General features: G+C 36.7%; 1 protein-coding gene and 1 pseudogene across 4 annotated transcripts; both read left to right on the top strand.

Annotated features, from left to right (window-relative positions):
- Positions 1-358: 358 nt before the first annotated feature.
- On the top strand, positions 359-12,931 carry LOC143540728 (uncharacterized). Of its 4 annotated transcripts, none has more exons than XM_077033711.1 (14): positions 359-464; positions 1,571-1,697; positions 2,010-2,071; positions 2,171-2,258; positions 2,362-2,423; positions 2,522-2,618; positions 3,419-3,682; positions 4,210-4,674; positions 4,772-4,873; positions 5,351-5,455; positions 5,554-5,637; positions 5,912-6,224; positions 12,498-12,543; positions 12,737-12,931. In XM_077033711.1, the coding sequence occupies exons 2-14, from the start codon at positions 1,599-1,601 to the stop codon at positions 12,816-12,818; spliced, it is 1,869 nt and encodes a 622-aa protein (XP_076889826.1). In that variant the 5' UTR covers positions 359-464; positions 1,571-1,598; the 3' UTR covers positions 12,819-12,931. The 4 variants fall into 4 exon arrangements, with proteins under 4 accessions (XP_076889826.1, XP_076889827.1, XP_076889825.1 ...); XM_077033712.1 differs by lacking the exons at positions 12,498-12,543; positions 12,737-12,931 and adding exons at positions 7,251-7,296; positions 7,756-8,227 and having other exon boundaries at positions 3,422-3,682; XM_077033710.1 differs by lacking the exons at positions 12,498-12,543; positions 12,737-12,931 and adding exons at positions 7,251-7,296; positions 7,756-8,227.
- LOC143540729 (nuclear intron maturase 1, mitochondrial pseudogene) lies at positions 9,465-11,468 on the top strand (annotated as a pseudogene).

The following is a 12,931-nucleotide window of genomic DNA, read 5'->3' as shown; positions in this document are numbered from 1 at the left end:
TGAGTCCTGATCTCACCCGGTTTTACCGGCTCCTCGCTGTCGTGCCATTAGGCGGGTGTGGGGGTCGGGATCCGGTGAATCCCTCAATAGGGTGGACCGCTAGGGGCTTCGTCCGTCCGGAATAGTGGCCGGCTCGGGCTACCGTGGCCAATAGGGGCCGCGTACGAAGTACCCGACGTTACGGTCGTTAAAAAAAATAATAATAATAATAATAATAATAAAGAAGATTGAAATTAGTTTATACGGCAGAAGATAGAGTGCAGTCATGATCATGTGCATAATAAAGTCACCCCAGGAAGACCGTCAAAAGGTGGACTTGTATTATCAGCCCCGCATTTTGTTTTCCAAATTCCAGTCCAGTGTGTCTGCGCACACCCTATCTTTCTCTCTCTAACTGAACACACACACACACACACACACACACAAAACAGTCTCTCAATTTTCCCTCGGAATCTTACGATCAGGTCAATTTATATATTGTATTTATACCTGTATATGTATATACGCCGATGTGTGTTATTCATAACATAATACTTACATGTAGTTAGTCTCTCTATGCATTCGATCTGTTGTTTATTGTTTAGTTCAAATTGAAGGCTGTTTTGGATTCAATTTTGCATGTGTTAGGTTTTACTGTTGGTAGTTGCTAGTTCAGTTAGTGAGTTTAGGTGAAGGAATTGTGTTTTTGATAATTGTGTATGTATATATGCCTGTTTTTAACAATAGTTACATGTAATTTGACTGTATTTGCATCCGATGTGTTTCGATTTGTTGTTTAGTTCAAATTCAAGGTTTCGATCGACTCGTACGCTGTTCTGGATTGAATTATACGTGTATTAGGTTTTACTGTTGAAAATTGCTGGTTCGGTTGGTGATTTTAGGTAATTTGTGGAAGGAATTGTGTTTTTGATACATGTAGTCAGACTGTATATGCATTAGGTGTGTTTAGATATGTTGTTGGCTCAAATTGAAGGTTTCGGTTGACTCGTACGCCGTTCTGGATAGGATTTTGTATGTGTTAGGCTTTATTGTTGAAAATTGCTAGTTCGGTTGGTGATTTTAGGTCATTTGTGGAAGGAAATGTGTTTTTGATCATTGAAGACTTGCTGTGAGTATGATTTGGTTGTTGATTTTATATGTATTAGGCTTTACTGTTGAAAATTGCTAGTTCAGTTGGTGATTTTAGGTAATTTGTGTAAGGAATTGTGTTTTTGGTACACTCAATCAGACTGTTTGTGCATCGGATGTGTTTGTATCTTTTGTTTCTTCAAATTGAAGGTTTTGATCGACTTATACGCTGCTTTGGATTGAAATTTGTATGTGTTAGGTTTTATTGTTGGTAATTGCTAGTTCGTTGGGGATTTTAGGTCATTTGTGGAAGGGATTGTGGTTTAAATAGTTGATGACTAGTTGTGTGTATGATTTGGTTGTTGAATTGATGTTGTTTTAGAACTTAGGTCTTGGATTGGAGTTAGGAAGTGTGTTTTTAGTTCATTTGTGGAAGGAATTGTGTTTTTGATCATTGATGACTTGTGTGTATGATTTGGTTGTTGATTTGATGTTGTTTCAGAAGTTAAGGCTTGGATTGGAGTTAGGAGATGACGAGTCGGTTGAAAGAGGAAGAGAGAAACGAGAGAGCCATAAGAAACCTGCTTAAACTTCCAGAGAACCGGAGGTGTATTAACTGCAACAGTTTGGTACAATTTTATTTTTTTTCCATTGCAATTTGATTTGATGGTGTTTGTTGTTTATGTTAATAGTTTATTTTGCTAATCTACTACAATAAGCTACTTTTAGTTTATAGTAATAATAAGGAAATAAATGGAAACATAATGCTGTTAGTACATGTAGTATAATCAAACAAAGGCATTTTTGCTCTACATATAAGAACTATTATAGTTTTCTAAGAATTTAAGAGAAAAGGAAGATTTATTATACTTCAGCCACTTATTAATGTCTGTGATACCGAACCTTAGTATTCACTATATCTCATGTTGTATACTAAACAGGGACCTCAATATGTATGCACAAACTTCTGGACATTTATTTGCACTACCTGCAGTGGAATCCAGTAAGTAATTACATGCTTTTAAACTAAGAATGTCGTTTAAAACAACGTTTCACTTAATTTGAGCTCCTATATTGATCTATGAGTGTACACTTTCTGCAGTCGAGAGTTCACTCACAGGGTAAAGTCAGTGTCCATGGCCAAGTTTAATTCACCGGAAGTTAGTGCCCTTCAAGGAGGGGGAAATGCGGTAATATTCTTGCATAATCTGCATACTAATCAAATCTTTCACAACTTGATGTTATGATACAAACTAGTGTTACACGTGTGACTCCTTTTGGTTGCAATATCAGAGTGCCAAGGAAATTTATTTTAAAGAATGGGATTCTCAATGCCAATCTTTACCAGACAGTAGGTCTGTAACTATTTAATGCAGTGCATTCGGTTGTTCACAAAAAAATAACATAATGCAATATGATTAAAGCTCAATTCTAAATTTGATTCATGTGACAGTAATGTTGAGAGGCTTCGAGACTTCATTAAACATGTCTATGTGGATAAAAGATATTCTGGTGAGAGAAGCTTTGACAAGTCTCCTAGTGTGAAGATGGTACTGCTGCTTAACTTAAAAAAATATTAGAAAATTGCCAACAAGGTAACTATGGATCCCAAATTTTTTCTCATCATCAGGAGTGTGTAAGTTCAGTTTTTGACAAAAATTCCCTATTTTTTATAATTTGAACTTTCACCAAATTTTTTCTCATCAGAAGGAGTGTGTAAGTTCATGCCCCATGCTGTTCACTTTGGGATTTTTAGTTACCTTCCTTACCAATTTGCCTTCTAAAATGGGCAAATGTCATAGAATAGTAACTCACTTTATAAAATGGTCCACTTGTGTAATTATACTCTTTTTGTGCCAACCTAGTTTTAAAAGATTTTAGAATAGGCTAACATGGTAACTATAATTGACTAATTTGAAAAGGATTTTGCTTTTCTATAATTTTAACTTTATAAAGGGGGAATCAGTTCTGCTGTTACCATCACACAAGTTGTGTTCAGATAGGAGTAAATGAAGGGGCATTTATGTATACTAGCTTGAATAGGATTTTGCTTTTCTATATATTTAACTTTATAAAAGGGGAATTAGTTGTACTGTTACCATCACACAAGATGTAAATTATGTTTTGTTTAGTCTTGACTGCATGCAACTTGTAAGCTGCTATCACTATAGATGTTTTATCTAAAAAAAAAAATCTTAAATACGCCCCTAAAAACATAAAGCAGAAATATTAGTGATTTGAAAATTGATGAATGATGATAAATTATACTGGCTTTCTAGTTAAGAGCAATATGCTTCTGAAGTTCTGATCTTTGCTTTGTTTTCATATCTGGATTATTTGCATATATAAGCAGGGGGGAGCAGAATCATATCAAGGAGGTTCTAGAAGTCCGCCATTTAGGGATGGACGGAATTCTGAAGACGGGAAGTTGTCTAATGGAGGATTTAAGGTTGAAGGTAAATCTCTTGATCAACAAAGAGATCCAGATATATCTAGCCCTCCTATAATAAGACCCGTTAGGGATATACTGGGGGATAAAGCATCTCCTGTGCGGATTATTGAACCCCCAAAATCCAATGGGTCTAAGCCAACAGATGGTTCATTGCATAAACAGGTCAGCTTCTTCCTTCATAAGGTTATATTATGTGGCCTTTTAGGGAGTTATTGGGATTGCTTATTTAAACAGCTTTTGGTTGTGGTTTTAAACAAACAGATAACCAACTCATTGAAAATGTCTTGTTTCACTTTGGATCCACCGAGAATAGTTAGTTTGAAAAGAGCAATTACACTGTTTACCGAACACAAGTCGTTTCACCTAAATAAGCAGATAAGCATAAACACATTTATATATTTAAACACTTAAACATGACTTATCTGCTTCTAGAAAACACAATAAGCAGATAAGATTTTCAAATTAGCAAATCCCGAACAACCCCTATTTACTAAGAATAAACTTATACATTGAAATTAAAAGCTTACCTAGCAAAGATATGCTGTATCACTTGATACAATATACAAGAAACTTATTTTGTTTTTTCACTATAATTATAATCAGAATAAGCAAATATGGCCAGTGTATTATGATATTAAAAAAATTGCTCATGTTAAAGTAGTGTAAGACGAAATTGTTTCTGGTTGCAGAGAACTCTATCTTCTAGTAGCTTGGGTTCTTCCAATGGGAATCCAACCGAACTTAAAACAGAAAGTTCGCTAATTAACTTTGATGCTGTTCCTGAACCTCCTCCAACTGCCCAAGCGCCACCACAACAACAACAAACTGCTCCATCAGTCACTCAGCCAACAACACCATCTAATAATAATTGGGCTAATTTTGATTCATTTCAAGAAGTGAAGCCAGTTCATACTCCTCCTCCAACTACCAACTTGCTAGACGTGCTTTCGGAACTGTCAGTTCCAGCGTCCAATGCTACTCTGCCAGCTAGATCATCTGGCAACACACAGTTGCCAGTTTCCACACCAACAAGTTATCAGTCAGTTGCTCCTGGGCCTAATGTATTTGGTCAGTGGCAAGATGTGCATCCTCAACAGAATCAGGCTTTTGCCCAGTCATTTAATCAGCCTGTTGGTGGGCCCCAAAACAGTCAGGTACATCCTTCGGTTTTTGTTACTATTCTGCTCAATTACTTGTATTAGGACTTAATGGCGGATTTTACAATTTTGTACTCCGGTCAACTTTCTGCAGCAATGGAATCCTTCACTTGGGAATAGTAATACTCAAATGTTTTCAAATTCTCAAGTTACACATGGGGTGGATGTTAAACCGACAAACAAAGAATTACCAGCGGTAATGGTGTTTATTTTATGGCTATAAATTTCATCTCATGTATGGATAGCGGTTTCTACCTTACCTACAAGTCAGTCAATTTCGCTTATGTTTGATCTTAAATGCGTCAAACTGGCCAAGTTAAACCCTCCTAAACCGCTTTATTAAAAAAATAGATCATTATTATACTAATACAACTTTTCTAGTCAAATATTACATGTTAAATAGTTATTAAGTTATAATAAGAAATGAAGTGTTTACTTAACGCAACTTATTTCATCATAAAGGCAAGCTTTTAGTTTTGAATCTACCGATAATAGTCAATTTGAATCACGAAATCTCAAATTGCTTACTGAAACAACTTATTTCACCCTAAAATAAGAGAACACAATAACTTATTTTTTATCATACAAACATTCAAAATGCGCTTATTTGCATTTAAAAGTCACAATAAGCGGATTAGCTGGTTAAATCTTATAGAATTCGTTCTATGTGCAGGATTTATTTTCTTCCAATTTTTCGTCTTTTGCTGCTCCAGGTCCCGTATGGTACCCTGCTCCACAATACGGCATGGGATTCAACATGCAATACAATGTTGCAATGGTATGATGAAACCTGCCAAAGGCGTAAATGCCCATTATGCCCCTGGTTCTGTTTTAAATTTGAGATGTTGCTGATTTGATTCTTTTCTGTTGTTACAGCCTATGCCACCAGCTTACTTGCAGCAATCAAAACCTTCAAATCCATTTGATGTCAATGAATCACCTCCAGTTCAAGCTACAACAGTATGCCTACTTAAATCAACTTTTTTTTTTGGTTCTCAATCACCCGTAGTAAGAATTAGTAATAAAAGATGCATGCGTGTAACACAATATTGGTGTGCTGGATTAAGCCCTTAAAAACTATGCAACTTATTTCATCAAAACAGCTAATTGTTATTAACAAAATACCAGTCGTATACAACCCGTAAATTGTTTATTTGTTTATTTAGTTAAATCTGTGTTTTTCCTAGAAAAAACAAACTGATAGCATGATTAATTATTTTTACTTGTGTTGTAGTTTCCTTCAATGGTACCTTTGCAAGGGGCTCTACCAAACATGGTACCTCAATCAAGCATACACCGCACCTCGAGCCTCGGTACTGTATCACCATCATGGATGCCAACTCAACCATCTAACCAGTTACCACCAACATCAAGCATACAACGTACCTCTAGCCTTGGTACTCAATCACCATGGATATCCACCCAACCATCTAATCCATTACCACCAACATCAGTCATGCAACATACCTCAAGCCTTGGTACTCAATCACCATGGATGCCTACGCAATCATCTCATCCATTATCATATGGACAAGTAATGCCTTCTGGTAATGTTTCTTTCTGTTTTTTTCCCTATTCAAATCGTTTAGTTATTAGTTGGTTGATCCCGGTTATGCTACAACTTACATCTCTTAACATGTCAAACGTGTAAAACTGCAAAGATTTCTTAAAAATGAGATGGTTCAAAAGTCAACTAGACCTGCTTTGACCCGTTTTTACATAAGTTTTCATTATTGCAATAGATTTTGTAAACATATTTGATGCGGTGATTATTTGTAAACAGAAAGTGTTTTTGATTAACCCAACTACACCGGTAAGTAGGGCTGTAAACAAACCAAACCAAACCGAACCAAGCTTGTGCGTTCGTTTACCATTAATTTCATGAACGCTTGCTGAACGGAAAATTTTGTTCTTGTTTGTTCGTTAAGGAATTGAACTTGTTCACGAACGCAAACGAACATGTACTATTTAAGAAAATAAAACAACATTTTTAAACGAAACATTAGACATAATCAGCTTAATTAAGTATAAAGTTAAGCACTTGAGATAATAATAATCATAAATATAGCCATCCCCCAATCGGCGGTTTATTCAAATAATGTGAACGAAGCACAAGTTAGATTTGTTAGTTAAAACAAGACTTTATAAAACAAACCATTAATGAAACGAACTTAATATAAAGATAGGTTATGAAATTTAAATTTTAGGTTGCTTATTAGAAATAAAATATTATAGAAATATAAAACAATTCTTCAACTAACAAACAAAAACAAAGGAACATAAATGAACGCATTACTGAACGTTCACGAACACAAATGAACGAACACAACCTTTGTTCATGTTCGTTCATTTAAGTAAACAAATAAATTTTTTTGTTCGTGTTCGTAACGAATGTAAACGAACTATTTGCTGAACGTTTGATTCGTTTACAGCCCTACTGGTAAGATTATCCTTTTTGAACCATTGTTCAGCCTGCGCATTTTGCCACAACTACTTTGTCCCTATGTTACTTGTCATAAAGTTGACTGTGTTTTCTAGTATTGTTGCTTTACATCGCCTTGGGTTGTGTTTAGGTCCATTTATGGGACAAGTGCCTCCCAACATGCATCCTTCATACAGGTAATTGTTTTAAGGTTTATCCATTTTTTTTTCATTTCCCGTGAGTAGATCAAAAAGGGTTTTGTCATTGCATTAAGAAAACGTGAAGATTTCACAAAATGTAACACTTGAATTTTGTCATTGTATGTAATTAACTTTTATTTTACAATCTGATGCAAGTTTTATTTACTACTATTTGATGCAATTGACCTTTTATAACTGGGGTCATGCCATTCATGTTTGACCTATTATAGCCGGTAAAAAATGTGACTTAAAGTGTTTTTTCTAGGTCAATTGTATCAGCTGGTAACCAAATAAAAACTTTTGACACCAAATGGTAAGGAAAAGTTAGTTTATAAATTGGTATTTTATGACATTCTCTCTATGACAAAAACATGGAAGTTGATTACAACTTAGGCTTATCCTCTTAGCGGTTTTCATAATGCAAAAACATAAAGTTCCATTCCATATATAATACAGGCCACAAGCAGCAGGTGGTTATGGACCCTTTCATCAAAGTCAACAACAAAGTGGTTCTGGTGGAGGAAATCCATTTGGTTAAACCGGATCACATACGAGTCGCCTTTTGTAGATTAAGTTGATAGAAAATATGTGTTTATTGGGGGTTGATGAGTTTCTGGTGTTGCTTCGTAATCCATATTTGACGTTCAAAAGTAGGAAGCTGAAGACCGTCTAGACTGCAATTTGTGTTGTATTTAATTTTTGTATTTATATATATGGGCACGCTAAAATGCTTAATACAAAACCAAATTAAATTGGAGTCTCGCGAGAGCTACATAATGCATTTGTATGTAGTGCCTGGATATATCTTATGTATCATGGCTAAAGCATTACTTACAAACACATTATGCAGTTCCCGCGGTTCTTTAATTTAAGTTAGTTCTGTATTGAACGGCCCTCTGTATTTCTAAAGAGAGTTGTATATATTTTTTCTTTTGAAAGCCTGTATCAAGAGACGATTTTGCAACTCTAGATTGCTGCTGCTGTCTATAATGTCTACATAGGTTATGCATTGATTAATAATTTACATAAGTTGGTTTGGTAATTGTGTAGTATATATTTCATGCAAATATGATATGCAAATAACGAGGTTTGGGGTTGTCATATTTAACCCGTACAATAAAGCGGGCCATGTTTGGGTAAGCATGTTTTTATAACACGTTTGATTAAACAAGTTTATTCATCGGCAAATTTAATTTTTCGGATATCCAAATTATCCGGTATTTTAATTTTAATATTTTTTAATTTTATTTTATATTATAAACAAACCCTAGAATGTATCACATAACATTAACATAACCGTCCATCATCTTCCACTCTAAACAAGTACCTCCGGCCGGGGCACCATCCCATGTAAGCGTCCATCTATTTCCGGATATTCGGTTTTGAACAGTAAGCGTCATACTATCGAAACATACAGCCGACATATGTTTTAAATTAATACTTATAACTCCTCTCTCTGCGTTGCATTGCATTGCTTGAACACATCACCGATAGGATAGACGATACAACTGATGTGGTTTGCTTTGAGGAATAAATGGTCGGTATAAACTGCCACATTACACATGGAGACACAGATCCTAAAATACTTCCAGGTCTGATTTATTTATGGTTTTAAAGTTGTTTTTTATGTAAAAGATAAGGCCAACAGACCGTGGAGTTCTGAAATCGATCGTTAGAAAAAAACTAAATTGGACCTTCTAATTACCGCACACTTCAGGTGGTGTACGGTTAGCTTTTGAGACTTTTGGGTTTCGAGGTTCTTTATAAGTGAAATTGAAAATTTCAATAATGACATCGTTCGATTTGTTAGAAAGAAAAAACAAGACATGTGTTTAGGGTCATTTTTATGGATTGAAATCCAGAATATGTTTTTTCTTTAATGTTTTGCCCTTTGTTGTTATTGTAGTTGATAGATTGAATGTATGGTTATAACACGTTTATGAGTGCTTTCTTGAAGACGTTTTGCTGTGTGATTGAAACAGATTTGGCGTGCCTTTGAAAGTGATTAGCCGCCATGCATTCTTTAAGGTACGTACGTGATCAATAATCATCGAGGAGGACAACTGAAGCAGGAGGTATTTGTTAAAGAACATCAAGTTTGCAAGTAGCAAGTTCAGAAGGCATACCAATCAAACAAAGTTTCCCCCGTCCCCGGTGCATAGCCAATGTCTCTTAGGACTAAACTCAAACACCTTACCTGCACCTTCTCACACCTCTCTACTCCCCACCGCCACCGTCATCAACAACCACCCAAACAAGACCCACACTCCCTCCCATTTCAAGTCCTCTCCGATTTATGGATCAAAACCTTCACGACCCGAAGCCAAACACACTTCTCCAACCTCACCGGTTTCATCTCCAAACTCGACCTATGGGTCCTAGCGTACCAACGCACCTGCGCCCACTTCGCCGGCTCATACCCAGCCAGACACGCCGTCCAGTCCCACGTCCTCACCAACCTCCTTTCCCTTCGAAACGCCGTCGTACAAGGTCAGTTTCAATGGAACATGAAAACCAACCCTTACATTCAAAACCCTAAGGATAAAACCCATGTTTCAAAGCTCTCAAATCGAAAGCTTCGAATGATTTCGGCATCCAATGACCCTCCGTTTCAAGATTTTGTGGTCCAAGAATTGCTTTTGATGATTCTCGATCCGGTCTTTGAGGCGGGGTTTTCCCCTAAATCGCACGCCTTTCGCCCGAAAAGGAACGCGCATACGGTGATTCGAACGATTCGGAGTAATTTTGCAGGGTATGTTTGGTTCTTGAAAGGCGATTTAACCGAAATGTTTGATAGTTTAGATGCCAATTTGCTGATTCAGTTCGTTGAAAAAGGTGTTATGGATCAGAAAGTATTGGTTTTGATCAAATCCGGGTTAAAAGGAGCGCCAAAGTCGAGGCTTGATGATGAAAAGATTAAGAGGAAAAGAAACAAGAAAAAGGGTTTGAAGAGGAAGAAAGTTCTTGATGAAAACGAGGCGAAACCCGACCCGTATTGGCTAAGAACATTTTATGATTTTGCACCTGTGGACGCTGCAAAGGTACCTAATTATGGTTATTGTGGAATATTAAGTCCTTTACTTGCTAATATTTATCTTAATGAGTTAGATCACATGATGGAGGACAAAATCCAAGAATTTTGTTCTACATGCAATGATAGTTTTGTCATTAATGATCATGGTAATCATACGCCGTCATGGCCCGAGTTTGTACGCGGGGGTGGGAAAGATAAATCCAAAAAGATGGATTACATTCGTTACGGTGGTCATTTCTTGATAGGAATTAGAGGGTCAAGAAAGGATGCGTTGGAGATTAGGGATTTGATAATCGAGTTTTGCGAGAATAAGTACGCGCTAAAGTTAAATGAATCAAAGATCGAAATTGAACATGTAAGCAGAGGGGTTCAGTTTTTAGATCATGTAATCGGTCAAAGAGTGATATATCCAACTATTCGATTTGCGTCAAGAGGTGGTCATATCGTGAGTCAAAAAAGTGTTGGGATTTTGCTTTCGGTTACTGCGAGTTTGCAGCAATGCATAGGACAGTTTAGACGGCTTAAGTTTGTTAAAGGGGATAAAGATCCCGAGCCATTACCGTGTACTCCAATGCTTTATTGTGGTCAAGCACAAACGAATGCACAGATGAATAAGTTTCTTGAAACAATGGCTGATTGGTATCAGTATGCAGATAACAGAAAAAAGGTTGTTGGTTTCTGCGCGTATGTTATTCGAAACTCGGTGGCTAAATTATATGCTGCTAGGTATAAGATGAAATCAAGGGTTAAGGTGTTTAAGAAAGGTTCACGCGATCTTAGCCGTCCACTTAGGCAGAGCATGGATAATAGGACTCCCGAGTATGCTGATTTGTTGAGATTGGGTCTTGCTGATGCGATTGAAGGGGTTAGGTTTTCGCGTATGAATATGATTCCACCGTGTGATTATACCCCATTTCCGAGGAGGTGGGTCCCGGATCATGAACAGGTGTTGCTGGATTATATAAAGTTGCAGGATTTGAAGTTGTTTTGTGAGTTGCAAAGATCAGTGAAAGAAGGAAGGTTGTGTTTGCCTCAAGACATGCTTGGTGAGATTGTGTGGGATTATAAAACTATTGGAGCGCGAAGTCTAGGGTTTCAAAGAGGAAGACGGAGTCCTTTCGAATCGGGATACTAAGTTTTGTATGAGGTATGGCACATGTTAAGAGTTTTAAAATTGACTGTATATTGTCATGTTGTAATGTCATCGAATGAGTTTTAACTGTTTTAAGGTTAGTGTTAGCTCATAAGCCTATAGACAGAAGTCTCTTTTAGTTACAGAATATACAAATTTTGGCTTTAGAGCTGTAATTTTTTAGAACAAAAAAAAGCATCTTATGTAGCATATACAGCCAGTAAATTGTTCATCTGTTTATTTAATTAAATTTTTTCTGTTGCCTAGAAAAAAGAAATTAATAGCATAATTAATTATTTTCTATTATGTTGTAGTTTCCTTCAATGGTACCTCTGCAAGGGGCTCTACCAAACATGGTACCTCAATCAAGCTTACACCACACCTCGAGCCTCGGTACTCCATCACCATCATGGATACCAACTCAATCATCTAACCAGTTACCACCAACATCAAGCATACAACGTACCTCGAGCCTTGGTACTCAATCACCATGGATACCCACCCAACCCTCTAATCCATTACCACCAACATCACACATGCAGCGTACCTCAAGCCTTGGTACTCAATCACCATGGATGCCTACTCAATCATCTCATCCATAATCATATGGGCCAGCAATGCCTTCTGGTAATGTTTCTTTCTCTTTTTTAACTAGACGTGGCGATTTCAAAGCATCTAGTTATCAGTTGGTTGATTTGGCTATGTGACAAGTTACATCTCTAACATGTCAAACATCTAAAGCTGCAAAAATATTGTAAAATGAAACGGTTCAAAAGTCAACTAGACCTGCTCTGACTGGTATTTACATAAATTATCATTATCGCAATAGATTTTGTAAACATATTTGAACCGATGATTATTTGAAAACAGAAAGTGTTTTTGGTTAACCCAACTAGACCAGTAAGATTCCGTTTTGAACCATTGTTCAGCCAGCGCATTTTGCCACATTTAGTTTTTTCCTATTGTTACTTGTCATAATATTGAGTGTATTTTCTAGTCTCGTTGCTTGACATCGCCTTGGGTTGTGTTTAGGTCCATTTATGGGACAAGCGGCTCCCAACATGCATCCTTCATACAGGTAATTTCTATTGTTACTTGTCATGAACTTGAGTGTATTTTCTGGTCTCGTTGCTTGACATTGCCTTGGGTTTTGTTTAGGTCCATTTATGGGGCAAGCGGCTCCCAACATGCAATTTGATAGCAACTTAGCCTTATTCCCAGAGTGGTTTTTGTAATGCAAAAACGTAAAGTTCTATTCCAAATATATACAGGCCACAAGCAGCAGGTGGCTATGGACCCTTTCATCAAAGTCAACAGCAAAGTGGTTCTGGCGGAGGAAATCCATTTGGTTAAACCGGATCACATCCGAGTCGCCTTTTGTAGATTAAATTGATAGCAAATATGTGTTTATTGGGGGTTGATGACTTTTTGGTGTTGCTTCATGATCCATGTTTTGACGGTCAAAA

Source organism: Bidens hawaiensis, unplaced genomic scaffold (genome assembly GCF_021521415.1).
Source record: "Bidens hawaiensis isolate Kalapana, Puna unplaced genomic scaffold, B.hawaiensis_p1.1 tig00012327_1, whole genome shotgun sequence".
NCBI lineage: Eukaryota > Viridiplantae > Streptophyta > Magnoliopsida > Asterales > Asteraceae > Bidens > Bidens hawaiensis.
Note: the sequence above shows the minus strand (reverse complement) of the source record. Positions and strands in the feature narration are given on the sequence as shown.